Consider the following 26,904-nt stretch of genomic DNA (forward strand, 5'->3'; position numbering starts at 1 on the left):
GCGAGCTGATTTTCAGTGGCACTCTCACTGCCCAGGTCCTGGCCACCGGTCTGGGGGGCTCTGCATTTTAATTTAATTTTAAATGAAGCTTCTTAAACATTTAAAAAACCTTATTTACTTTACATACAACAATAGTTTAGTTATATATTATAGGCTTATAGAAAGAGGCCTTCTAAAAACGTTAAAATGTATTACTGGTACGCAAAACCTTATATTAGAGTGAATAAATGAAGACTTGGCACACCACTTCTGAAAGGTTGCTGACCCCTGATATATAGACATTATAAATGTGATCAAAGTAGATGTATGCAGACTGTTATTCTTACTGTTAAAATAAACATATTTTAAAGAAGCTGTTTGGTCACTATATTCACTACTGGTCACAGACAGGGGACTAGACTAGATGAATTCTCAAGGTCTGTAACTGGGCACATCACTCACCTCCTGCTGGCCATCCTGGGAATTAGCTTAGGTTGCCAGTGCGCCCGCCTCAAATAGAGTCTCATCCATCGTCACTCCTGTCTCATGTCCAGGATCTGCATCGCTCCCCGGACCACATCATCCTCTTCTGGAGACAGTCCTCCAGCTGTTCCTCACTCAGTTCTTTCCCCACTTCCATGGGACTGACAGTCCTCAGTCCAACCACTTGCCTCAGTGGTAAACTGCAGTCTATGTTCTAGCCACTCATCTCAGTGGCAGACTGCAGTCTGTGCACAGGCCACTTCCCTCAGTGGCCAGTGGAGGCAAGGGGGAGGTGGGGGAGCCTGGGCCCACCCACTACTCGGGGCCCCAACCCAGGGACCCTATATTGGGCAGCCACTTACTGTCCCTTCTCCAACTCTGCCATCTCTTTCCTGGGCCACTTCTCTTGCAGCCCGAGCACCTCCTCTGCTCTTGTGTCAGGGCCTCAGTTTGGCAGCCGTCAGCCTGAAGCTTTCTCATACTTTGCTGACCTTGCCCAGCACGGCTCTATGCCTGGTGCTCCAGCCCTCCTCCCTTAAACTCAGGGAATGACTGCCCCTGCTTTGCTCAGCAGCTCCTTCTTATATGGGCCAGCCTGACCCTGATTGGCTCCTCCAATAAACTTTCCTCTAATTGGCTGGCACCAAAAGCCTTTTCCTTATTGGCTGCATCTCGCACAGCCGCTCCTCTCCCTCCTTTTGCTTTAAGCCCTTACATCCCAGTGAGGGACAGCTGCCCCATCATAAGGTCCCTTCCAGTCCTATGATTCTGAGTCCGAAAGGGAAAACCACAGATGTACAGATCCAGCTGGACCATTTGGGAAAGCACAATTGATACACAGGGTGTTGTAGACCAGGGCCCAGTCTTAGAGTGGGAGGACTGTGGAATTCTACATATGAGATATGAAGGCTTGAAGCCTGACCCCTGAGAGGGTGCACAGAGACAGAGAGAGAGTGAGAGCTACAACAAGCCCTGCAACCAAGACAGTCATATACTCTGCTCAAGATGTAGCCAGATTTCTAGCTGAGTTATCCTTCATGTTTATAGGACAGGAAAGTTCTTCTTCTTTGTCACCCTGAATCAGAGTCTGTTCCATGATATGGGTCTAATAATTCAGAAACCCATACATGTAAGAACACGTTGAACTCCAGTGATGACGTATGGCTGTCTTAGAAGACAGGGATAGAAAAGCTAAAGTTTTTGTCTTTGCTTACAGCAGACCATGGTTTTAATATAAGCTGGTCTGGAATCTTGAGAGAGACAAGGTAGGTAAGGTAATGTCTTTTATTGGGCCATCTTCTGCTTGAAAAAGAGACATGCTTTCAAACTACACAGAGCACTTGGATGAGAAGAAGTGGGGTACATATCTTTTCCAGAGAGTCACTATATTTTGTGAGAAAGTCATTGAGTTCAGCAAAGTCTTAGAGTAGATAGTCAAGTTTGAGGGCTTTGTTTCATAAGATTACTTGCTTAGTAAATGTGCATCTAACGCAGATGTGGGCAAACTACGGCCCGGCCCACAGGCCACATCCGGCCTGTGGGACTGTCCTGCCCAGCCCCCAAGCTCCCGGCTCAGGATGCTAGCCTCTGGCCCCTCCCCTGCTGCTCCCCCTCCCCCACAGCCTCAGCTCGCCCCGCCGCTGGCGCAGTGCTTTGGGTGGTGGGGCTGTGAGCTCCTGGGGCAGTGCAGCTGCAGACCCTGGCCTGACCTGGTCTCTGTGTTGCATGGTGGCAGCGGCAGTGAGGCCCGGCTCCAGCTGGGTGGTGCGGCTGTAGCGCTGCCAGCCACTGGTCCTCCAGGCAGCGTGGTAAGGGGGCAGGGAGCAAGGGGGGTTGGATAGAGGGCAGGGGAGTTCGGGGTGGTGATCAGGGGGCGGGGATGTGGATAGGGGTCGGGGGGAACAGAGGGTTGAATGGGGGCAGGGATTACAGCGGGGCAGTCAGGAAGGAGGGGGGGATGGATGGGGTTGTGGGGGGCAGTCAGGGGCAAGGGTTCTGGGAGCAGACGGGACAGAGGTTGTTGGATGGGGCAGGGGTGGTTGGATGGGGCAGAGGCAGGAGCAGGGGGGGCTGTTAGGAATGAGAGGAGGGGTTGGATGGGGTGGCAGGGGTCCTGGGGCTGTCAGGGGACAGGGAGTGGGAGTGTGTGGATGGGGCGGAGGTCCTGGGGGGGGCATCAGGGAACGGGGGAGTTGGATGGCGCAGGAGTCCCAGGGGCAGATAGGTGGGGGCCAGGCAACAATCCCCTCCTCTAACTGGCCCTCCATACAATTTACGAAACCCGATGCGGCCCTCAGGCCAAAAAGTTTGCCCACCCCGATCTAACATATCCGGTATCCCTGTCAGATTTATTTGGACTTGTCTTTGTGATTCGTTTGTTAGTAAAAGACTAAACTTTCCACTCTCTGGAAAAGCAGACTGTGCTATAGCCATGACAAGCGTTTCCAGGCTAAACAGTCAATGGTAAATGAGAGGAACAAGAGCACATACGGAGAGAGGATGCCATCCCAAATCTGTTTGGTAAACTGGAGGTGGATAAAGCCATTTCTATGGAATGGTGGAATTGGTGTGCAGGAATATTGGTATACAATTTATAAACTAGATGTGAACTCCATTCTTCAAAAATGAGAGGTTTTTAAATGTGAAGTAATACTTGTATTATAACTAGGGTGACCAGATAGCAAGGGTGAAAATTGGGATAGGGGTGGGGGTAATAGGCACTTATATAAGACAAAAGCCCCAAATATCGGAACTGTCTGTATAAAATCAGGACATCTGGTCACCCTAATTATAACTGGACTGTTTTGTTAGAGTAAAAGCCTGTTTGCGAAATGAATCATTGTGTTTTATGATTGTTAATAAAACAAAACTTAAAAGTTTGGCCTGGGCAATGTAAAGATGAGAGTTCAGTCCTAATGCTAATTCTGTGCAGTTCAGATGACTTTGCAAATCCCAGATGTAATCACTTTGTTTCCTAACAGACAAGGCAGAATGCACTGTATGCTCATTAATGGAGTTGGACTCCCATGGACTTATATGGAAGTCGGATCAGGCCATAAATAACTAATCTCAGTATGTGTGGACGACTATATGCAATAAATCATGCTTCTTGACCTATTCATTTGTTTATTTTCCCAGAAGTTTATATTTTGCAGCATTACTGATTTGTAACTTAAAGCAGGTTTGAAAAAGACAGGTTTAATCAGGTGATATCTATATCTATATCTATATATATATATTAGTCCCATCTCTAAAAAGTCAATTTTTAATTTATTCTCCATTGTAATTTCTGTACAAACATTAAACACAATGAAATCCTTAAAGGTGACATGCAAAAGATTTTTTACAATTGTGCTTTACTTTTTTATTAAGAAGGCCTGAAGTATTTTGTTTTTAATTTTTCTAGTTTGTGCTTTCACATTAGGAACAGCAGAAATGTCAAGGTTGGGTTATCTGATTTTGTTAGAGGTCTTCTTGAGGGAGGTCATAACACAGATGTGTTTTGAGAACTCTCAAACTTGAATTGAGATAGTGTGATATGTAATTTTTAACAAAGACATTACATTCTTTCTCTTGCTTGTTTATTAGGCAATGGAAATAAATTAGGTAGTTACAAAAACAAACAAAAAGTGTTTTCAACTGTTTCATTCAAACAGTTGAAAACACTTCCCCTCTTGGTTGCTCAGTGTTCAATCTCTTGTCATATAAAAATTTTATTGGTTACAATGTTGCCATAGAGTCTTCATGAGAGATAAGACTTGACCTTCCAATATAAAAACAAGCAGATTTTTCTTTGTTTTTAACAAAAGCCTTATCAGCTGTTTTCATATATCACAAAGCAGCTAAAATAGGAACAAGCTCAATTATGTTTTTTTTCCTTTTCAGTTTACCTTTTAAATTCTGCACTAGAGATATTTTAGTATGTATAAGCAATTGTGACTTAAAATCTTTCTTAACCTCTCCTCCTCCCCAACCATAGTGCTTCCGTCCCCTGCTTCACTAAAGCTTTCCATCTTTTCCTTTTACTGATTCATAAATATAAATTACATTTTTGGGTGGGAAAATATTGTCATAAATGTATGTGATTCTGCTGTTTGATCAGAAATTGAAAACGTACTGGGAAGTTAAAACACCTATTGCTTTCACTGTTGTGTGGCCATCAGATGTGCACCATATGTGAGTTTTTTGAGCTTTCCATCACTTCCAGTTCTCCTTGGCTTGTAATTTGTATGGCCATTGGAAAAGAAAGGACTATTTGCCCTTACCACAGGCTCTTAAAATGTGGTTAGCGTATATATGCTGAGAGAACTTGTTTCTTTACAGCAAATATATTTACAGTGGAATAAAGTTTTGTTAATACTGCCTTGCCTTGAAACAGTGCCCCAAGATATTAATGCAATTACAGAGCTAAATAGGATTTAAAAGTGGAGGCAAGGGTTAAGAAGTTTTCCAGCTGAGATGCTTAAAGAAATGGAGAGTGATACTGAAGGCTGTAGGAGCAGCATCAGGTAAAGTTCTTGCACTAGTAAGGATGTGACTGTGTGGAGACTAATTAGCTTACAATATGTTTTAGTAATAGTTAAAAATTGACCCTATTGCTTAACTAGAAAATTAGCTAGCTAAAAATCAACAGTGATTACATGTTGCCATGGAGTATGGAACTGAATGCTTGGCCTTTTGCTTTGTTCTCAGGCAGTTGGTAGGGGCTTGGGAGCACTGTACATGATGCTCTGTTAGCCCCTAGAGGGACTGAAAGATTGATTGGGTGCAGATGTAGCAAGGTCAACCCTTTTCCTGCTGGAAGAAGAGCGTCTGCAACATGGACGCTTTGAATAAGGACAGTTAATGGAAGAGGGATGCTGGGGGAGCTGGGAGATAGAGGCAATGGAGAAAGATCCTTTATATTCCTTTAAGAACCCTTGGAGAGGTCGCAGAGGGGTGAACTTGACAATAAACTCTCAGTGGCACAATAACACTAAACTAATGTATTAAGTTTTAAACCTAGGCTTAAGTGCTCTCTGGAAGACTTGGGAGGGCCCTCGTTTACGGGGGTACAAGGCTATCTCTTCCCATCATTTGATCCCTGAAGCAAGAAAGCTGGTAGTGTTTTAAGAAGACACTAGGATGGCAGCTCCCTCCTCAGCACAGTGAGATCTATGATGGGGCAAATAGGCAAATACTCTCCACCCCCAGAAGGTGATTCACTAAAGAAAAGGCATCATCACTGGGGTCAGCACAGGAATGAATTTTAGAAAAGGGGCTATGACTGAGGAGAGGGAAGGGGACTGGGTGTATAAGAAAGGAGAGAATATTCCAAGTGTAAGGGGCAACATGATAAAAGGTAGGAGAAGACAAAGGCTCTCTGTGGAAGGCTGTGGACAGCTTGTTGTGCTTCACCGCCAGGAAAATAATGTACAAAAGCATGACAGGCAAATTCTGTGCAAAGACAACTGAGACACCATATTTTGTGACTATTAAAATTGGTCAGGTTGCCTGTCTATAGAGAAGGTTATACAGCTGCCTCTATTCTTTGCTTGTCTCCTGCAAACCCGTTCCCTCTTTTTTTTTAAATGGGAGAAACCTAAAAACAATCAACATTCACATTGTCATTTAATGGGCAGAAATGGTGTCCCAGCCTCTGTTTGCCAGAAGCTGGGAACGAGCAACGGGATGGATCAATTGATGATTGCTTGTTCTGTTCATTCCCTTTGGGGCGCCTGGCACTGGCCACTGTTGGAATATAGGTTACTGGGCTAGATGGACCTTTGTTCTGACCCAGTATGTCCGTTCTTATGTTCTTATGCATTTTAAAGGATTTTATTTCACTCATTTGTAATCACAGTTGCATTAATTAAAAAAAGACATTTAATTATTTCCTTATTACACAAGGGGCTACTTGACATTTCCCGTATTGATTTTCATTTATTTTTAGATCTCTAATTAATGTCAAGGATTGCGCACTGGAAATCTCATGTTAAAGTTGGGGGGTTTGTGGGTTTTTTTGTAATCATATTTAGAGTGAACATATTTCCTAAAGTAAAATCTAGATGGCTGGGCCCAAGCCGCCCCCCTGCCCCTGCCTGCAGGTCTAGCCAGAGCCACCCCCCACTGCTGACACACACCCCCAGCTCCATGCCCCATGCCACCCATGAGTGGGGCTGGGGCTGAGTGCCTGAGCTCCCTACTGCCCATGGTAGCGGCTGATCCCCCCCCAAGAGCCGCACCACTGACCACTGGGACTGACCTCCCCTGAGCTCTGTGTCCCTGCCATCAACGGCTGGGGCTGAGCCCCTGAGCCCCGTGCTGCCCGCAGTAGCGGATGATGCCCCCGAGCTCCGCACCACCTGACCTCCTCCGCCCCCAGCCCTACCCCTCAGTTGCCACCCTCCTTCAATGTTCCTCCACGTCCCCACTGGGGGGACGGGGGCATGTCCAACTTTTTTGGTAAACTGGGTATCTGTTCGTTTGCTCTTATCAGCTGATCACTTGGGAAGAGCAAATGGGAGAAATGCCCATTTTTCTTAAAAAAGTCGGGACCCCCCGGACAGAGCTTAAAAACGGGCCTGGCCTGGCCAAAATGGGACATATGGTCACTGTAGCCATATCCAGAGATTTTTTCTAAATAAACATGAAACAGTCTTTGTTGTTCTCTTATGGTTTAATTCCTTTAGAAGCTTGAGCTAGAAATTTGTCCTTTCTAAAATATTTTCTATATCTTGGCTTGTGCACTCTGTTTTGATATATGTTTTTGTGTTATTGCAGGGCTGCTGGCATTAAATTTTGTTCAAGTATATTTTTATACTGATAATACTGCTATAGCACTTTTCCCATCTGTCTCAGAGTTTTATGAAGACTCATGCATTAAACGTTTCAAAAAGAGCCCTGGTGAGGTAACTATTCAAAATTTTTACGATTTCTAAAAGAAGGAGACAGTCAGGGCTGCAAATAGAACATTCTCTCTTTTAAAGGAAAAAGAGAGGTTAATGATTTTTTTGTGTGAACAGGAGAAAACCATTAAGTTACATGGACTTTCAGATTGACAAAAGAAGCCTAACAATAAACTGAAATGTTGATGACCCCTATTTCAAATATTTGATATATCCATGCCAAACATCTTTGTACCATTTCTGTTCCAGATGTCGGTGGTATTCCTGTCAGTCAGAAGAATATTGTGAAAAGCTCATTTCAGCTGTGCATTTTAAAAATGCCTTTTAAAAAAGTTTCAGCATGTATTTATTAAAATATATTTTCCTTCTGTTACTTGCAGGTCAAAATTTACCTGGCTGATTCAAACTCGCTTTGTCTTAACCATGCTGTAGAAAAATAAACATGATGCCAAACAGAGGTAACCTCTCTTCCTTCCAGAGCATTGCATCAGGTATAAAATGCACAAAGCACATGTTTTGTAACTTTACTGGAGACTTCATTATTTTTGGTGCTATAATTTTGTTTGCTCTGTAAATTGTCAGTTCTCTGCTCTTGTTATCTTCATAATTTATTTACTAACTAAGAGGGACCTATTGTCATAGCACAGAGGTGGACAAACTTTTTGGCCCGAGGGCCACATTGGAGTTGCAAAACTGTATGGAGGGCCGGGTAGGGAACACCGTGCCTCCCCAAACAGACTGGCCCCTGCTCCCTATCCAACCCCTCCCACTTCCCGCTCCCTGACTGCCCCCCTTAGAATTCCCACCCATCCAATCCCCTTGCTCCTTGTCCACTAACCACCTCCTCCCGGGACCCCCTACTCCTAACTGCCCCCTGTGAGCCCACCCCCTATCCAAGCCCCCCTGTTCCCCATCCCTTGACTCCTATCCAAACTCCCGCCCCCTGACAGGCCCCCCAGGACTCCCATGCCTATCCAACCCCCCACCCTATTCCCCATCCCTTGACTGCCACCCAGAACCTCTGCTCCATCCAACTGCCATAGCATGTGGGTGCATCACAACAAGAACAAATCTCAGTTTTATGTCTGTCCTCAGTGAGTAGCAGAACTGACCCTCTAATTAACCACCTAGACAGAGAAACCAGACAAGGAAGAAAAGAAAAGATGCTGCCTCTTTATAACTCTCTTCAGCAAATACTTGGCTTAAAAGATGATCCTTGCACTGTGCACTGAAGGTTAAGCAATTATAGCTCTGTCTGACTTCCAGAAGGAATGAATTCCTTACACATTACCTAGCACACTCTGCCTCTAGTCTTCATGAGTACATGTGTAGGGAGTGCCAGCAAGAGTATCTAAGGAGCCATGGTACATTTAGAGAGTCATTATTGAAACAATAACTTTAAAAAACTCCACCAAAGATCTGGTTTATGGACAGACAGCTAGATTCAGCTAAGTGTAGAAGTCCTATTGATTTAAGTGCTTTGCTTCATTGAGGCTGATGTGCTGAGGAATTCACATAAGGTAAAGTGTGGAACAGTTAAATTCAAGTGGCTGCATAGAGGTATTTCTGACTTTTGTTTGTTTTGCTCTTTGACATTTGCAGTCCAAGGAACCCTTCATTGCTCTGATGAACAAACATGATCATTTTCATTAGTTTACTTGTTCTTTCGCAAATGGCTTTATTCTTCATTAAATTAAACGTGCCCCTTCAGTGTTGAAGGGTAGTAATGAAACAGTCCCTAAAATTACATTACTGTGTCTGAACGTGTTTCTGTATAGGCATCAGTAGAAATTATGCAAAAATAGGGTAATGTTTGATGCTAATTTAGTCTAGTTGCATCATGATCTTGTTTTGAATGGTTAGTATTTGATGCAAGATTAATTTGAAGTGTGAGAGAGATTTGGAATGGGGGAGATGAGAGGGGTTGTTGAGTACTATTAAGAATGGAAGGGTGGATATGAAGAATGAGCTCTCACAATCACAAACAACTTTCATGTTTTTGGTCTTCGGGATTTGAACTTCTAAACACCACTCTGACAAGTGCTTAATCTTTTTCAGCTGGTTTTGTTTTGTTTTACCAGACAGAGGCCTGTGGAACACGAATGGCTTTTTTTTCTTGTTGTCAATTTGAACTTGATTGTCACCACTAAACAAAACTTCTAGAAGTCCTGCTGAAGTTTTCTAACTAAAATTTCACATTATAAGGAACTGTCTGGCTCAAAGTACCAACAATGAGATATGAAGCCTTTCGTCACTAAACTTGCTGGCTCAAATCCAGCTGAGATTATTAGTATTCAGAAGTTATCAACATTCGATCCTGATTGACTCTGTGAAATGAGTTGGTGGTGGTGTCCACTTTCCAGGGACCTACATGCCCTAGCATGAAGGCATGAAAGGGTATGTAGAGTCAGACTTTGGGTTGAGGTCTGAAGCTGCAGATAGTGTCTTCAACAGGCATAACAGGGAAGATCCTCTCGTGGATAAGTAATTGGTTAAAACAGGGGTTGGCAACCTTTCATAAGTGGTGTGCCAAGTCTTCATTTATTAACTCTAATTTAAGCTTTTGCATGCCAGTAATACATTTTAATGGTTTTAGAAGGTCTCTTTCTATCAGTCTACAATATATAACTAAACTATTGTTGTATGTAAAATAAATAAGGTTTTTAAAATGTTTAAGAAGGTTCATTTAAAATTAAATTAAAATGCAGAGCCCCCAGGACCAGTGGCCAGGACCCGGGCAGTGTGAATGCCACTGAAAATCAGCTTGCGTGCCGCCTTTGGCACATGTGCCATAGGTTGCCTACCCCTGGATTAAAAGATAGGAAACAAAGGGTAGGAATTAATGGTCATTTGTCACAATGGAGAGATGTAAACAGTGGTGTCCCCCAATTGTACTGGTACCTGTGCTATTCAACATATTCATAAATTATTTGAAAAAGAGAGTAAACAGTGAAGTGGCAAAGTTTGCAGATGATACAAAATTATTCAAGATAGTTAAGTCCAAAGCTGATTGTGAAAAGTTGTAAGGGGATCTCAGAAAACTGGTTGATTTGGCAACAGAATGGCAGATGAAATTCAGCATTGATAAATGCAAAGTAATGCACATTGGAAAAAATAATCCCAGCTACACATATATAATAATGGGTTCTACATTTGCTGTTACTTGGGGTCACTGTAAATAGTTCTCTGAAAACTTCAGCTCAGTGAGCAGCAATGGTCAAAAAGGCTAACAATGGTAGGAACCATTAGGAAAGGGATAGAAAATATGACTGAAAATATCATCATGGCACTATGTAAATCCATGGTACACCCATACCTGGAATACTGTGTGCAGTTCTGGTCTGCCCATCTCAAAAAAGATATATTAGAATTGGAAAAGGTATAGAGAAGGGTAACAAAGATGATCAAGGATATGAAATGGCTTCCATACAAGGAGAGACTAAACAGATTATGGCTATTCAGCTTAGAAAAGAGATGACTAAGGATGGGATATGATAGATAAAGTCACAAATGGTGAGGAAAAAGTGAATAGAGAAATGTTATTTACCCTTTCCCAAATACAAAATCTAGGGGTCAGCCAATGAAGTTAATAGGTAGCAGGTTTAATACAAACAAGAGGATGTACTTTTTCACACAGTGCACGGTTAACCTGTGGAACTTATTGCCATGGTGTGTTGTGATAGCCAAAAGTATTACTAGGTTCAAAAAAGAACTAGATACATTCATGGAGGATAAGTCCATCAATGGCTATTAGCCAAGGTGGTTAGGAATGTAACCCCATGCTTGGGACAACTCTAACCTCTGATTGCCAGAAGCTGGGAGGGAATAATGGGGGTGGATCATTCCAACTGCTCCATTCAATACATTCCCCTGAAGCTCTGATACTGGCCACTATTGGAGACAGAATACTGGGCAAGATGGACCATTGGTCTGACCCAGAATGGCCATTCTTATGTTCTTAACCATTAGATGAGACTGCACGGGGTCTATGTGGTGAATAGGGATGAGATAACCCTTTCCAGTTAATTGATTTCAGTTGGAACTGCAGGTATTCAACACCTCAAAAAATCAAGCCTATGACCAGTCCTGTACCCTCACCACAAGACATTGTTGCTCTGAAGGATAATTGCTTCCTTAACTTCAAATACACAGCTCATTCCTTGATTTAGCTTGCCAAAGAGTTGCTTTAAAGGTTAAGTGAGCTGTTTTACATCAGCAAAAGCCTGAGATCAAGCCCCCTCAGGGTTCTGTGTGTCTCTGACAGTGGTTGATGTTATCACTGACAGAAGGAGAGCAGGAACTGCATTCCTGTCACTGCTTTAGGTACCAGAGATTTACTTTCTAACGGGAAACTCAGAACTCTTGGGCTGAAATTTGGATCTTGACATGTCACTGAACAAAAAATGATTTTTCATCTCGTGATCTGTTTGTGTATTTATAGCGTGTAATTCTGAACTATTGTTCTACTCGGGACATAGGATCTTAAACAGCTTAAAACTTTATATATTATTTTACATCTTAAAGACTGTAGTGCTTATAGAGAGTTTTTCATCTTTCAAGTGTTTTACAAACATCAAAGAACTAAACCATAATACCCTTGAAAAATAGGTTGTATTCTCATTTTACAGTGGGAGAAACTGAGGCAAGGGAGAGATTTGTCCACATTTATATAGGACCTTGGTACAAAGCCCACTGAAGCACTCTCATTGACTTGAGTGAGCTCTGGACCAAATACATAGTTAATAGGTTGCACTTGGTCTCTCTGTGTCTTAGTTCTCTATCTGTAAAATGGGATTAATTTCACTTCCCAACCTCACAGGAGTTTTGAGAAGATACATATATGAAAGATTGTGAGTTGCGCAGATTCTGTAGTGATGGGGGCTATATATCTACCTAAGATAGATAGATAGGGATAGGACTTGAGTTCATGAGTTTGTTTCTCCTTCTCATATGTTCTAAACAAGTTGTTCTCCACCATTTTGAGCTCAGGACCCATTTGTAATTGTTTGTGGCCTGTCGCCACCCAGTAAATAGTCTGGAGTGGAGGCCCTGGGGCGGTTTCAGTCATATCCTGCCCTCCCATAGTGTTGGGTCCTGCCCAGCACTCACCCCACAGTGGTAGCTCCTGTAGCCCCTGTGCTGTGGGGCTGGCTGGGATTGGATCTCCACTCCGGGCATTGCAACCTCCATGGTTGCAGTGCTGCTCAAGTTTGGCCCCACTCCCCAACTGGACCAAATTTCCGTGAGTGGAGTTGTAATTTGGCTCATGGGGTTGCAGTGCCAGACACTAAAATATGGCCTACCCGGATTCCCGTCGTCATAATGGCTGGGCTAATGGTGGTGCTGGGACCAGTGAGATGGCAAGGAGGTGAGCCCAGCCCGCCCTGTTGGACAGGAGCCACAGGAGCTGCCCCACAACCCTTTGAAACATTCTGGCTATCTAGTTTTAGGTCCCGAACCATGGGTTGAGAAACCCTGTTTTAAACTACACCTTTTAAAAACTCTGTTAGAAAAACTAGAGTCAGTATTTCTAGTGGGTAGGTCACCAGAACAGGCATCAAGGGGTGTAGATTCTTTTCCCATCCGTGTCACTGATATACTATGTAACCCTGGGGAAATCGCTTGACTGCTCTCTGACTCAGTTTTCTTCTCTGTCAAATTGAGATTATAAAATGTACACACCCACCTTTTCTAAGTGTTCTAAGATATAATTATTAGAAACAAGTTATTTTTCCATGATAGATTAAGTATATACTATTATTTTTAACTAATTGCAGGTTGAGGCTTTCTCATGTATTTGCTGAAAACTAATTTTTCCCCTTTTTTCCTCTCTCTCACAGATTCCAGTAAGATTATGGCAGAGTACAGCCACATACAAAACCAGCTGGAATTACAAAATACTAGTTTAGGAAAAAGCTCTGTGATGAATTCCTTTGAAAATGATCTCCAGGATATTATGGATAGCCTCAACCAGAAGAAATATTCATCAAGCCTTAAATTTAAAACAAATGGGGATTCCTCTGGTTCCTATTTAACCCTATCACAACCTGTGCCAGCTAAACCTAGCCCTTCATCTAGTGTTAAAAATATACATTCCGCTACCAAAATTCAAGGATGTAAACCTTTTTCTTGTGAGAGCCCTTATCTTTCAGATAAAAATGTCTCTGTAAAGCATATTGGTTTCACTTCTCCATCCTCTAGTGGGTACAGTCTGGGAAGGACAGACTTCAATATTCATGCCAACAGAGAAAATGAAAAACTCTTTGGACATGTGGATAAGTTTCACTATTCAAAATATAGTCAAAAAAATAAATCGTATGACAATGTCTTCTTCCCAACAATGCTGGATGGGAAGAAGAACTCAGGCTCTCTTCTTGCATGGAATGGAAGCTCAGGTAGTGAAATAATTCTTTCACCTGTTAGCAGCTCAGGGGCCGCAAGCATGCCTTCCAGCCCAAAACAAGGCAGGAGGATGAATATTCAAGACCACCTGATCCTTCATTCAAGACCAGTTAAGCATAAGGAGGCCATGACTGAGACTCTGGGTTCAAGAACTAGGAAGTATTCTGGTGGGTCACTGGGTCATATGGGAGTTTATAGTCGTTCTCTGCCTAGATTGTACAAATCGACAGAAAGCCAGCTGATGCCATTAAGTTTGCCTCCAAGAAATTCTCTTGGTAATTCCAAAAGAAAAAAACATGGAGAAAAAGATCTACCTCAAAGTGCATTAGATGCTGATAATTACCTTAATTTTTCTTCTTGCAGTTCAGGAGTGTCACCATATACAAATTCTGTGTCTGACAGTAATTCTTATGTTAGTTCAACTCTTAGTGTTCCTGCAAGCCCCCGAATAGCTAGGAAAATGCTTTTAGCATCTTCCTTCTCCCATGTTTCTGATGATTTTGGTAGATTTGGACTCTCAGGGACAAGTCCCAGTAACTCTTTTTCCCCTGTGGATCATGACAAAACATTTTCTGTCAGAAGAAACACTTCCACTAGTTCCATGGAGTTTGATGAAACTGACCTAGAAAGCTTCAGACAGACACCTACCTTACGGGAGAGAAAGAACAGTATTAGTTCAATTTCTGGAAGAGATGACCTAATGGACTATCACAGGAGACAAAGGGAAGAGAGGCTTAGAGAGCAGGAGATGGAACGACTGGTAATTTTTCTTTTCCTTTTAGTTTTCACCACTGTTTAATGGTTGCAAAACTAACTTTCCAAAGCAAACTGTTGAGTATACAGTAGATGCAAAACATCTGCTGCTGTATTTTGAAATTCAAATACATGACCTTGTGTGCTGGTGGCTTGTTTACTATGTCAGTCTCTAAAGTTAATGGGTATATAGTATGCTACATCAGCATATCAGATGGTATCATTCAACCATCTGAAAAAAATGTAGGAAACTCACAGAAATTATGGTAGTTCAATCTGTGGGTTCCACCAAAATATCTATGTTCATCTATGTACATTAAACTCACAAATTGCATGGCAGGAATCCGACGATCTTTTTAATTTTTTCCCCCCAAGCTGATGGCACTGTTTTGTGGTAAACACTGGGTAAAAAAAACCAAACCCAAACCCAAACCCAAACCTATGTCTCCACTATAAGATTTCAGGGTCATGCTTCAATAAGCAACAAAGAATTGAACAACAAAATTACCTGATGCTGTATGTCACCACGTCTAGTGAGCACATTTGCCTTGCTTGGTCAAGACTTTGCCTCCTGAGTATCTTCATCAAAGCATTGATTTCTCTACTTGTTGGTTCTTTCTAGTGATCACAAGGCCAGGGAAGAGGGGAATCATTTCTCTTCTGTAACACGTCCAAAATGTTTGATGCACAAGAAAATTTTAAGATTATATAATGCTTCAAAAATTAAAGGTAAAATAATTAGTTATACTGATCCATCAATTTAAACTGAATAATACCCCAAAAGGAGAAATCATATAACAGAAACACACTATTTGAAAAAAATCAAATCTTACATTTTTTTTAAATTTACATTTAGAATTTGAAAACTTCCCCATGAGAATATTTACCTTTTTGCCCAAATATTTTTACACTTATAGGAAAGTAAAATGCACCCTTTGTTGCAAGAATCATATAAGGTCTTATGTATACACAGAAGTTGCACTGATTTTATTCCATCAGTTTAGAAATTGATGTACTTAAATGGGTGCAGTCTCATTTGTGAACACTCCTAACTAGTTGAAAAGTGACTCTGTATCAATTTAGTTCTGGGGTGGGCAAACTACTGCCCACGGGCTGGATCCAGCCCATCAAGGCTTTGGATCTGGCCCACAGGATTGCCACCCCCATGATGCTGCAGGCCCTGCACCACTGCCGGAAGTGGTCGGCACCATGTCTCTGCATCCCCTGGGGGGGCAGAGGGATTCGTGTGCTGCCCTTGCCTGCAGGCACCACCCCCCGCAGCTTCAATGAGCTGTGAATGGGAAACCGCGGCCAATGGGAGCTTTGGGGGAGGTACCCGTAGGCGAGGGCAGTGCACAGATCTCTATTGCCCCCGCTCTCCCAGGGGCCGCAGAAACATGTCTTAGCCCCGCAGGGAGCCTGTCTTAGCCCCGCTGTGCACTGCTGCCACCCCAGAGATGCTCCAGGTAAGTAGCACCGGGCCGGAGCCCGCACCTTGTACCCCTCCTGCACCCCAGCCCCCTGCCGAGCTCCCTCCAACCCCCTGCCGCACCTCTCCTGAGCCTCCCATACCCTTCCCGCACCCCAGGCTCTGCCCTGAGACCCCTCCTGCACCCTGCCCACACCTCAACCCCCTACCCTGAGCCCACTCCTGCACTCTGCATCCCCTCCTGCACCCCAACCCCTTTCTCTGAGCCCCTTCCGGCACACTGCACCCCCTCCCATACCCCGCACTCCCTCCCACACCCCAGCCCACTGCCCCAGCCCTACATTCATGGCCCTGCATGCAATTTCCCCACCCAGATGTGGCCCTCAGTCCAAAAAGTTAGCCTACCCCTGGTTTAGTTTGTCAGTTCCTTACACATTTTGAGGTAAATTAAACTAAGGCACTGTTAAACTGATCTAGTTATATGGGTGCAACTTTTGTATGTAGACAAAGCCTAATATCTGCAGCAGAGTTTACTTGTTTCTGCTGTGTCAGATCATTGTATGACAAAATTCAGGGATAGAGATGGAAATTTGAGGAAAGAGTGGTGGCTGGCTATTGAATCCACAAATATGCTGATCCAGCGACCACAGATACTCATATAATGAGTATACAGGGTCATGGCCTTTATTCTAGGCCAAGCTGGAGGGCGGTCTCTGGTTGAGGACTGGATTCTGTTTAATTCTTGCCCCTAAATCCTGTGTATTCCTCCTTCCCCCATTCGCCTCCCCAACCTCATTTACATGAGATTCATACCAGTATACAGGTATTAATTTCACCAATATTAGTTATTTAGAGATACTGAACATATTATACTATAATAGGTATACTCAGAGTTAAAGTCTATTATTATTTTAAAAAACAAAGCAAACATTTTTGAAGTTGGTTGCTTAGAGTAAGGTCCCTAAATCTATAGCTGGATTTTTATTTTAAGAGGAAAATCCTGGATTTTGGGGGGAATGCTTCTACAGTTAGTACTGCTGTTCTCTCGAAAGTAAAATGCCAATCTAAAGATATGTTCTGATTCTGTTTTTAGATGAGATGACTAAATCTTTCCTTTTATTTAGCATTTGTTTCTCCCAGCTCAATACTTGCTTAGAATCCTGACCCTATAAAAGGAGAATTAGCCCATGTTTTCTCAGCATGTTAAAATGTGTGAAAGATTGACTGTTTTAGGTGCTGTATGACTTACACATGAAGGAATTTGCTTGTTCTTGATTTAGTCTTCTCTTCAACATCCTACTATATATTACTTTTTGAAGTTATCCAGTTAAAGATTGGAAATCAGAACAATACATTTTTCAGGGATTTGAGAGCTTGAACAGTCACTATAATTAGTTAGCCAAGCCCTGGCAGGAAGTATATATTTGTAAAAATACCATTTCTTTATACCCTGTATATAAAAATCAGCATTGGGTCTCCATGCATTCAGAGCCTGATTTTTTCGAATGGGCTGAGCACCCACAGCTCCTTGGGACTTCTTTAGTTTTAGCTTGATTTTCCACACCTGCTAAAGGTACTTAAGCCTTCTTCTTCCTGCTTGATGGAATGTAGATTTGTACAGCATGTTTCCTGTGGAAAAGGTGATAGATAACCAAAAATGTGTGGGTTCAAAGTGCTGAGTAGAAGTGTGAGTTGAATGGCTAACCTATAAATGATTTGGGGAAGTCAATTTTTATCCAAATATTTGACCTCTTAATGTGAGGTAGGGTAAGCCAGATAGAATGTGTTTAGAGAAATTCTGGAAATGCAAACATCAGTTTTGAAACAGTGTTTCAGGCATTGTAATACTTTAAAGAGTCAGTGTAGTTTGGCCCACCATTTTCCTTTGAACTAACTATTTTTTTCCTTTTCTTTTTATCGTTATGATTTTTTAAAAAACACCTCTGAAACTGCTTTTTTGTGTGTGTTTGCTTGCTTTTCACTTGCACAGGCTGGTGGAGAATGTTGAAACTGCAGCCTTTGTTAGTCCCTGAATATGAAACGAAATGGTCTGTTTTTACTGTTCCCAGAGAGTTAAACACCGAAGTAAACAAATAGCACAAACAATGAAAGTCCATTTCAATTTCTGGAATAATTTTAGCTTCAGTAATGTAATTCTAATTTTGTTACCCATGTGACAAAGTAATTTTTTTTTAAGAGCAGGGTTTGGTGTTCTTTCTCTCTTTTTAAAAAATGTATGTATCTATGGGCCAGAATCCAAACTGGTGCATGGAGGTGTCAATCAAACTTTCCTGCGCCAGCCTGTTTCCCTGTTTCTCATGAGGGTGGTTGTGTCCCTGATCTTGTCCTCCTCTCTGGATTTTCTGTAATGGGTATAAGCTACAGGGCAGGGAAGACAGCTTTAGGGTTATGGCCAGAATTCCATAAGAGCTATGCTGATCAAGATTGCTGAGGAGATAGGCTGATTGGACTTTGCATCTTGGAGGAGTGGAGTGTGGGGAGGTTCTTTCAGAATTTTTACCATCAGAAGCCATGTAAATTCTAGCTGAACTTAGCCAAAGTCTTTAAACATATCTCCCCCTTATAAATTGGTTTATGAATGTTTAAAGGGAAGACCTATTAGACAAATAAACATTCATAAAATACCTGGCTAAACCTCACATGTTTCAGTATAATATTAACCCCAATACATATTGAAGTTTGAATACAATCAATCATCTGAATCTAAGAAAAGTGGGGGGGATGAATAGCAGTATTGATTGAAATACTGACTGTAATAAGGAATTATACACAAACTTCCAGAGACAAGTTGGATAGATATTAAGGACAATCTAGGCAAGTTGATACTTAGGTGCCGTCAAATAGTCACAACCTTGTTGGACAAGTATCAGAGGGGTAGCTGTGTTAATCTGGAGCTGTAAAAAGCAACAAAGAGTCCTGTGGCACCTTAAAGACTAACAGACACACAATAGCAGATTTAAAGGTAGCCATCCTACAGCAAAAAAAGTTCAGGACCAGACTTCAAGGAGAAACTGCTGAGCTTCAGTTCATCTGCAAATTTGACACCATCAGCTCAGGATTAAACAAAGACTGTGCATGGCTTGCCAACTACAAAACCAGTTTTTCCTCCCTTGGTTTTCACACCTCAACTGCTAGAAGAGGGCCTCATCCTCCCTGATTGAACTAAACTCATTATCTCTAGACTGATTCTTGCCTGCATATTTATACCTGCCTCTGAAAATTTCCATTACATGTGTCTGACGAAGTGGATATTGACCCACGAAAGCTTATGCTCCAATACATCTATTAGTCTATAACAGGTCAGCAACCTCTGGCACGCGGCTCGCCAGGGGGCTGGGCCAGTTTGTTTACCTGCCACATCGGCTGACCATGGCTCCCACTGGCTGCGGTTTGCTGTCCCAGGCCAATGGGGGCGGCGGGAAGCGGCGCGGGTGAGGGATGTGCTTACCCTGGCGACCAGCGTGCCAGAGGTTGCCGACCCCTGATCTATGAGGTGCCACAGGGCTTTTTGTAACCTTGTTGGAGATTGTCTAGTGCTGATTTAGAGGCAGTACAATATTTTACCTGTAGGTGGAGCCATGTATTTAAAAATTACTATTTGAAATTATGTAAAATATTGTCCACAGCCTATCTCTTGGAATGGATCTGTAAAGCATACTTTTATACGTCAAGCAGCCTTTCTGGAAATTGGGAATGTAAATTTAAATGAGCAATGAATTAACAAGCAATATGAATATGAAGTTGGAGGAGAACATGTTTTAAGAGACTTGTTTCTCTCAGTTTGCTGAACATTTAAACATGGTCAAAGTTTATTCTGTAAGTAGGAAATAATACAAAATTAGGTTGAATGTAGAAAGCTTGTGGCATCATCATATTTATATGTGATGTGTTCATGTGAGTTAAAAAGAAATAAACACAGGTAGGACTTTGAAAGCAGTACAGGGGATTCACTCACATATCATCCATTAAAAATAATTATAATTAATTTTACAATTAAATTTTATAGAAGATCTCTGGCTCAGTCTTCCATACTGCTTGAAAATCTCAATCACTTTATTTACTCTATCACTTAGGATATTGAAGCATTATGTAAAAAACATTAGTTAGTTAAGTTTTGCAAACAGTGCTGTGAGGTAGCTGAAGGCTAAATATAGATAATTTCTCCCACTGTTTATATTTAGCAATCTTTGTGGTGTTACAGGGCAGCTGTTTAAGAGCAGTTGCATTTAATACAGGAACAAATACCACACATCAGGCTGAAGCCACTAGATGTTTTAGATACACAGGATGTAATTAACCTTGGTATCCTGGTGAATTTCCATCTTAAGTAACACCCCTATTTTTGCAAAATAGTACTGTAGAATCTTTAATGATCCGAAGTGTTAAGGATGACCTTACTTTAGATCTCTTTCAACAGACCTAAATAAATGTAAGCAGTTAACTTATTTTTTCCTGCTTTCTCTCTAACTTTATATGTACACATACACACACACGTAGCTTAGTTTCTCCAGCCTCGTCTTTAATTAGAAGGTGCACTATAGGCCAGAATAGAAATCAATTTCAATTGAGTTACTTTGTTTTTACACAGAGATCAACATATGGAACCATACGAGGGCTTGAATAATTTTGGACTCCTACTAGCCAGACTGTGATATGAAAAATAAGTACAAGTGTGTGTGTTTGGGTAGGGAAGGAAGGCACCAATCTGAGCAAAATGCAATATCCTGGTGAAAATCTCAGCCTCTGCCTCAAAATGTTTTCAAAAAAGAAAAAAAGGTTGGGAGGGTGAGGCTGCTAGGATTCCTGGCAAGTGTACTTTCTGCTCAGGAGCTTCATGTTTGCTGGGTAACTAGTGTCTGTTCTCCAATTCCCCCACCCTTTTCCTGGCTGCTGGAAGAGAAAAAGAGCTTTCTACACTGGGAAATTGACCCGAATAGCTATTATGGAATAAACAATAGCTCTTCCAAAATAGCTCCTCATGTGGACATACTATTCCAAAATAAAAATCACTTTATTCTGGAATAAATAGTGTGCCCACAAAGTGCAGTGATTATTCTGGACTAGAGTGTCCACATGGAGAGCTATTCTGGAATAGTTTATTCTGCCATAGGTTGTTCTGGTCAATTTCCCCATGTAGTGCTCTTCTGTTTAACTAACCTTTGCCCCCTCCACTTTGAGAGTGTGTGTGTGGGTATGTCTACACAGCATTTTGGAACCTGAGACGTAAGCCTCCCAGCTCAGGTCAACAGATTTGGTGGTATTTGTGCTAACACTCTAAAAACTCTGGTCAGACAGTGTTTTGAAGTTGCAACTGGAGAGAGTCCAGAGGAGAAAAAACAAAAATGATAAAAGGTTTAGTAAAGCTGACCTATAAGGGAAGGTCAAAAAAACTTGGCATGTTTACTCTTGAGAAATGATTAGTGAGGAGGACAGGGGACTTGATAAGTCTTCAGAAATATTGAGAGCTGTTATAAAGAGGACAATGATCAATTGTTCTCCGTTCCACTGAAGGTAGGACAAGAATTGAGAAGCTTAATCTAAAACAAGGGGGTTAGATATTAGGAAAACTTTCTAACTACAAGTATAGCTAAGCTCTGGAATAGACTTCCAACTGGGGAATCCCCATCATTGGAGGTTTTTAAGAACAGATGGGAAAAACGCCTGTTAGGGGACAATCTAGGTTCACTTGTTCTTGGCTCAGCACAGGGAGCTGGACTAGATAACCTCTTGAGGTCCCTTCCAGCCCTACGTTCCTAGAATTCTATTAAAGAAGCCTCTGCTCTTTCTGTCTTCAGTTTCCCATAAGCTCCTGGATCTGCGATGAGGAGGAGGAGGTGTCTCTCTACTACTCTACCCCATCTCAGTCTCTCTTTTTGAGTCTTTCTCCCCTTTGAATAGCTCCAATGCACATACTGTTGCTGCTTGATGCACCAGGAAGCTGATAAGCCTCTTGTTAGTTTCTTTGCAACTCACAAGGTTCTAAAGAGTAGTGGTGGGAACTCTGGTCAGTTTTCAGTCTTCTGCTGCTCCTTGGTAAAGCTCTGAGCATATCAGAGGCATTGGAGCAATCTTGCCTGCTAACAGCGGTAGGCATTGTTGCATTGATTATATCTGGTTCATGTTAACTTGTCAATAATTAGGGGTATAGACTCTATTTCTATATATTTTATTAATGGAATCTTAGATTCTGCTAATGGCACTTTCCGTGAAAAGCTTCCTACTTGCTACAGATGACTCATCAAGTGGATTTTGCAAGCCCTGCCCTGATATCTTGATCTGACATCACCATTTTGCATTTACGTAATTCATACACCTGCATGTAAATGAGATTCACAGAAAAGAGGAGTAGCTGAAGTGGTTGCCATGTCTATCCAGATAGCTTCATCAGTGCTAACAATGGTGTGTGTGTTAGTGTAATATAGGCACTAGAGTTGTACACATCACTTTTCACAGCAGATGGCATGGTTAGAACCCTGCATGGATACAACATTTGTTATCTGTGGATATAAAGTGAGTATCTGTGGAGCTGTAGGGCTCTAGCGACAATAGCAAGATCAGCAGGGCCGTGGTCAGCAACCAGGCCAGGAACTGCATAAGTAAAAGCAGCACTGCCACTTGCTGGCTCCTGCGAGCGGCAGCCCAACATGCTGCTGCCTTTGCCACTGTGGTTCCTGGCTCAATCACTGGCCGTGGCCCTGCTGGCCTCATTCATTGTGGCTAGAGCCCTGCAACTCTGGAGATATCTGATTTATGTCTGCAGACAGGGGCAGCTCCAGGCATCAGCATGCCAAGCGTGTGCCTGGGGCGGCAAGCCATGGGGGGCGTTCTGCCGGTCGCCATGAGGGCAGCAAGCAGGCTGCCTTTGGCAGCATGCCTGCGGAGGTTCCACTGGTCCCGCGGCTTCGGCGGACCTCCTGCAGGCTGCTGCTGAATCTGCAGGACCGAGGACCTCCCGCAGGCAAGCCGTGGAAAATAGCCTGCCTGCCATGCTTGGGGCGGCAAAATACCTTGAGCCACCCCGTCCGCAGATATCCACATCCGCTGATATACATTTTGTATCCGCGCAGTGCTCTAGGCATGGTGGGTTAAAAACACAGGCAAATGGTATACACTAGTAGAAAGGAAACTTAAAGGGAAAATGTACTGAAAAAAGGCTTAAAAGTCTTGATTCGAAGCCTCATGCATCAAATGTAAAACAGCACAATCCAATTTGGCATTTTTAATATTTTCTGTAGTCTGTAACCTGAATGCTAGTATGATACATTCCTTGCATAATGTAGTTTAATACATTTTTATCCACATACCACCTCCTTTATCGCTTCAGTTGCTGGGACATTTTCTTGGCTTGCCAGTTGATTTAAAAATTTATGGCTTGAACTGGTGAATGCAGGTGTGTTGGAACTAGAAGAAGTTGGCTGCAAACAAAGTGATAAAAATAGAATACACGAAATAGGATCAGACAGAACTTCCTGTGTGAAAGCCTCTTAATACACTGCTGCACATTTTGAAATAGAAATGAGATAACTTATTCCCCTCTTAGTTGTGCAGTAGGGAGGACAGCAAACGACACTATTTTTGATACTGGACATAAGTATTTCTATAACGTGTCTTCAAATATAGAAGTTCATCAGAAACTTTCTGAAAAGTGAGAGAGATTTTTGCTCTAATTTGTGTTTTTCCCCAAGTGTTTTTCTGCATTGCTAAGACTTGTAAAGATACCCAAAATAACCCTGCCTCCCATCAGCTGACAAAGTGGTAGTTTATCATTGATCCCATAAGCCTTTTAACGAAGATAGTAAAGAATCCTGTGGCACCTTATAGACTAACAGATGTCTATAGCAGGTGCCACAGGATTCTTTGCTGCTTTTACAGATCCAGACTAACACGGCTACCCCTTTGATAATTAACAAAGATAAAATGTTGTTGTGGTTTTGAATCAGGTATGTCCTGTATTGATGAAGTGGGAGACAGGAAATATATCCTGTCATTGCGGGGGAAATGGGACTGTATGTTCTAATATTGTCTGCCTCATTTCTATCTCTTATGACAATAGTATCAAAGGGCTAGGCCTCACCCAGTGGCAACGGCAAGAGATACATAAATGATGGAGTCCCTGGCCAGCCGTTGCGCAGTGTTTTAGGGATTGGGTTGCCTGCCCTAAAGGTAGCAGCTAGGAGGAAAGGAGGATGAATCTGTTAGGGGAATAAGGAGAGGCTTAGAAGCTTGGGGATAGTTGCATGGAGGGCTTTTGGAGACTGGGGTGGGTGGGGTGTCATAGATTTGAAGTTGACATCTATCTGCTGAATCTGCCAACTGGTTTATTGAAGAATGTATAAAAATTACCATATCCAATCAGACTAGTGGACCATATAGTCCAACAGCTTGTCTCAGACAATGGCCTCAGTACCAGAGGCTTCAGAGGATGGTGCAAGAAGCTCTACAGTGGACAAACTGGAATAAGCTACCCAAAAGGAAAATTTCTGTCTTATTTCTGTTGCTTATGCCCTGAAACAGGAAGGTTTAGATCTTTTTAAAAAAATACATACATCTGTTCTCTTTAACATTAACTGTGGATGCTCTTATCCATGTAATTCTGTAATCCTTCATTGAATCCTACTAAAAGTTAAGTACTTGTTAATTTGTGTTAAGATTTATTACACTCATAGTTTGCTTCAGAGAAACCGGAAAGAGTGTCTTGCTCTAACTCTTCTACTTGGTTCTTATTTCTAATTGCTGCTGATTCAAGTGAGATAGGATTACAAGAAGTTAGCTATCTTGCAAAATCTGATTTTGGATTTACTGCCAGGAAGAATTTGGAAAATGAATAAGCCTGTAGCGATTCTGGCAGGAGGGAGATTCAGAAGAGATGTTGTTGCTGTTGTTATTGTTTTTAAATGTTCTGGGTGATAGTCTAGAAGTGTTTCCTAGAGATAAAATGAAAAATGTACAAAAACCTTATTCATTAGTGTTGGTATTAATGCAAAACATGAAGCTATCTTAATGAGGTCTTAATATCTTTAAGTAGGCTTATGGTAACCAGTTTTCCAATTAAATTTTTTTCCCTCTTTTTTTAACAAAAGGAAAAAGGAACTTAAGTCATAGTATATTTTTAAAAATCTAGTAATTTTGTTCTGAATTTGATATTAAAAGAAATTATATATAGCATTACAAATCTGGTTTTGCTTTCTAATAATTTTTTAAAATATTTCAGAGCTGTTCAAAACTTCTGAGGAATTAAGTATTTCTATAATAGCTTGAGCCATGACAGCTTGAAGTCTGTCATAGTTGTTCATATTCTCAATGTTAAGAAAATGGTGTGACTCCTTCATGAGCTTTTATAACTTAACAGTTTGCTGGCAAAGCAATAACCCCATTTTAGGTTCTGTTCCATTTTGGTCAACCTTTGGTCATGACATATTATTTTCCTTCTTAACCTCCTAAGGATCAAAGGTGAATGTCTCCAGATGTAAAGCAACTTACAAAATTGGTGGGGGAGTGTGGAGAAGAAGGGGGAAATGAAAGTTAATGAAACAGAAAATCCTAAAAAAGGGGAATGACTTCTGTGTAAATTGGTTCTATGTAAAATTAGTGTAATCATTTAATCTCTGGGAGGAGCGTAGCCAAAAGTACAAAGTAGATTGACACATCTTTTAGATAGTAAGCTCTATTGGGCAGGACTATTCATGTTTGGGTGCTACTGGAAATAAATAAAAATTATCTTTTTCTGTGGTGAAAAGGGAAATTTGAAACTAGAATGTGGGATCTTCTTTAATGGAGAACAGCTTCTATGTTCTCTATCTTACAACTCACTTTTGACCCAGTTGTTTTTTAAATCCCTTTTTATATGACATTTATATATATATATATATATATATATATACACACACACACACACACACAGTATGACAGTGTTTACTGTTACACTGATTTTACATTAAACTCTTTTCTAAAGAAATTATTTCCCAATTTTAGGATTTCTTGCCTCATTAACTTTTGTTTCCTCTGCGACACCATCATTTTATGTATATGTATAAACATGTATAACACTTTATCCCTAGACTGGTAAAGGCACATAAGGAAATTTAATGACTTTTAAAAAAATAGTGAACCTCTGTGTAGCTTTGGCATTTTCTTTGCTTGAAATTTGTATGTTAAGTTTAGCACTGTTTGTTTCAATTACTAGGAGCGACAGCGGCTGGAGACCATCCTCAATTTATGTGCTGAATATTCCAAACCTGATAGTGATCCTGCTGCTGCTACCACTGTTGCTGATGTTCAAAAAATTAATAAAGAACTTGAAAAACTTCAGCTGTCAGATGAAGATTCTGTATTTGAAGATTCTCAGATGAATCCAGACGCAAGATTTAGAAACCACTTGAAATCGTCAGCAAGTGATTCTGATTTCTCAGAGTGTAGTAGTAATCTCAATCGAAGTGCTTCCACTTTCCTTTCCTCTAGAGGAATTAGAGCTGATGAACACTTCAGTGACAATATGAAGACTCCACCTTTAGCTTCTTTTGCCTTCTTGAAGGGTTCCAATGAATCTTCGTACCTAAGTATCATACCAAAGGTAAGATTCTTGAGAAGTGAACATCGCATATTGGGAACACTTGGCTGAAGTCTTCCAGTTGAATTCAGTTTTCATGGTGGAAATCACAAAGAAAAAGGCTTAAAGATAAGTTTTAGTCACACAGTACAACTGTTTTGGTCCAGTATGAATTGAAATATTGGTGATTTCATTTGCTATGAAAACTTTATTTTAAGTACTTTTCCCAAGTGATAAACTGTCAGGAAGAGGGAGCTTGGTAAATAACAATATTCAATGATTTAAATAAGTAGCATTTCAACTGTCCTGTAGACAGCTCAAGTTTCATGAGCAAAATTAATTTATAATTGTTGTCATGTGGAGACTTACTGTTTTAAGTATTCAGGTCTGTTGCCAGAAGAGGA

General features: G+C 41.6%; 1 protein-coding gene across 9 annotated transcripts in view; it reads left to right on the forward strand.

Annotated features, from left to right (window-relative positions):
• The window catches only part of PHLDB2 (pleckstrin homology like domain family B member 2), a 99,401-nt gene that overhangs the window by 13,096 nt on the left and 59,401 nt on the right, over window positions 1-26,904 (forward strand). For 8 of the 9 annotated variants that reach the window (XM_050956617.1, XM_050956625.1, XM_050956650.1 and 5 more), the window contains exons 3-5: window positions 7,729-7,840; window positions 13,190-14,511; window positions 26,138-26,524. In XM_050956617.1, coding sequence (XP_050812574.1) covers window positions 7,792-7,840; window positions 13,190-14,511; window positions 26,138-26,524 — 1,758 coding nt within the window. In that variant the 5' untranslated portion in view covers window positions 7,729-7,791. Of the gene's footprint in view, window positions 1-7,728; window positions 7,841-9,407; window positions 9,747-13,189; window positions 14,512-26,137; window positions 26,525-26,904 lie in introns of those variants that run through there. The other variant, XM_050956633.1, reaches the window with a different exon arrangement.

Source organism: Gopherus flavomarginatus, chromosome 1 (genome assembly GCF_025201925.1).
Source record: "Gopherus flavomarginatus isolate rGopFla2 chromosome 1, rGopFla2.mat.asm, whole genome shotgun sequence".
NCBI lineage: Eukaryota > Metazoa > Chordata > Testudines > Testudinidae > Gopherus > Gopherus flavomarginatus.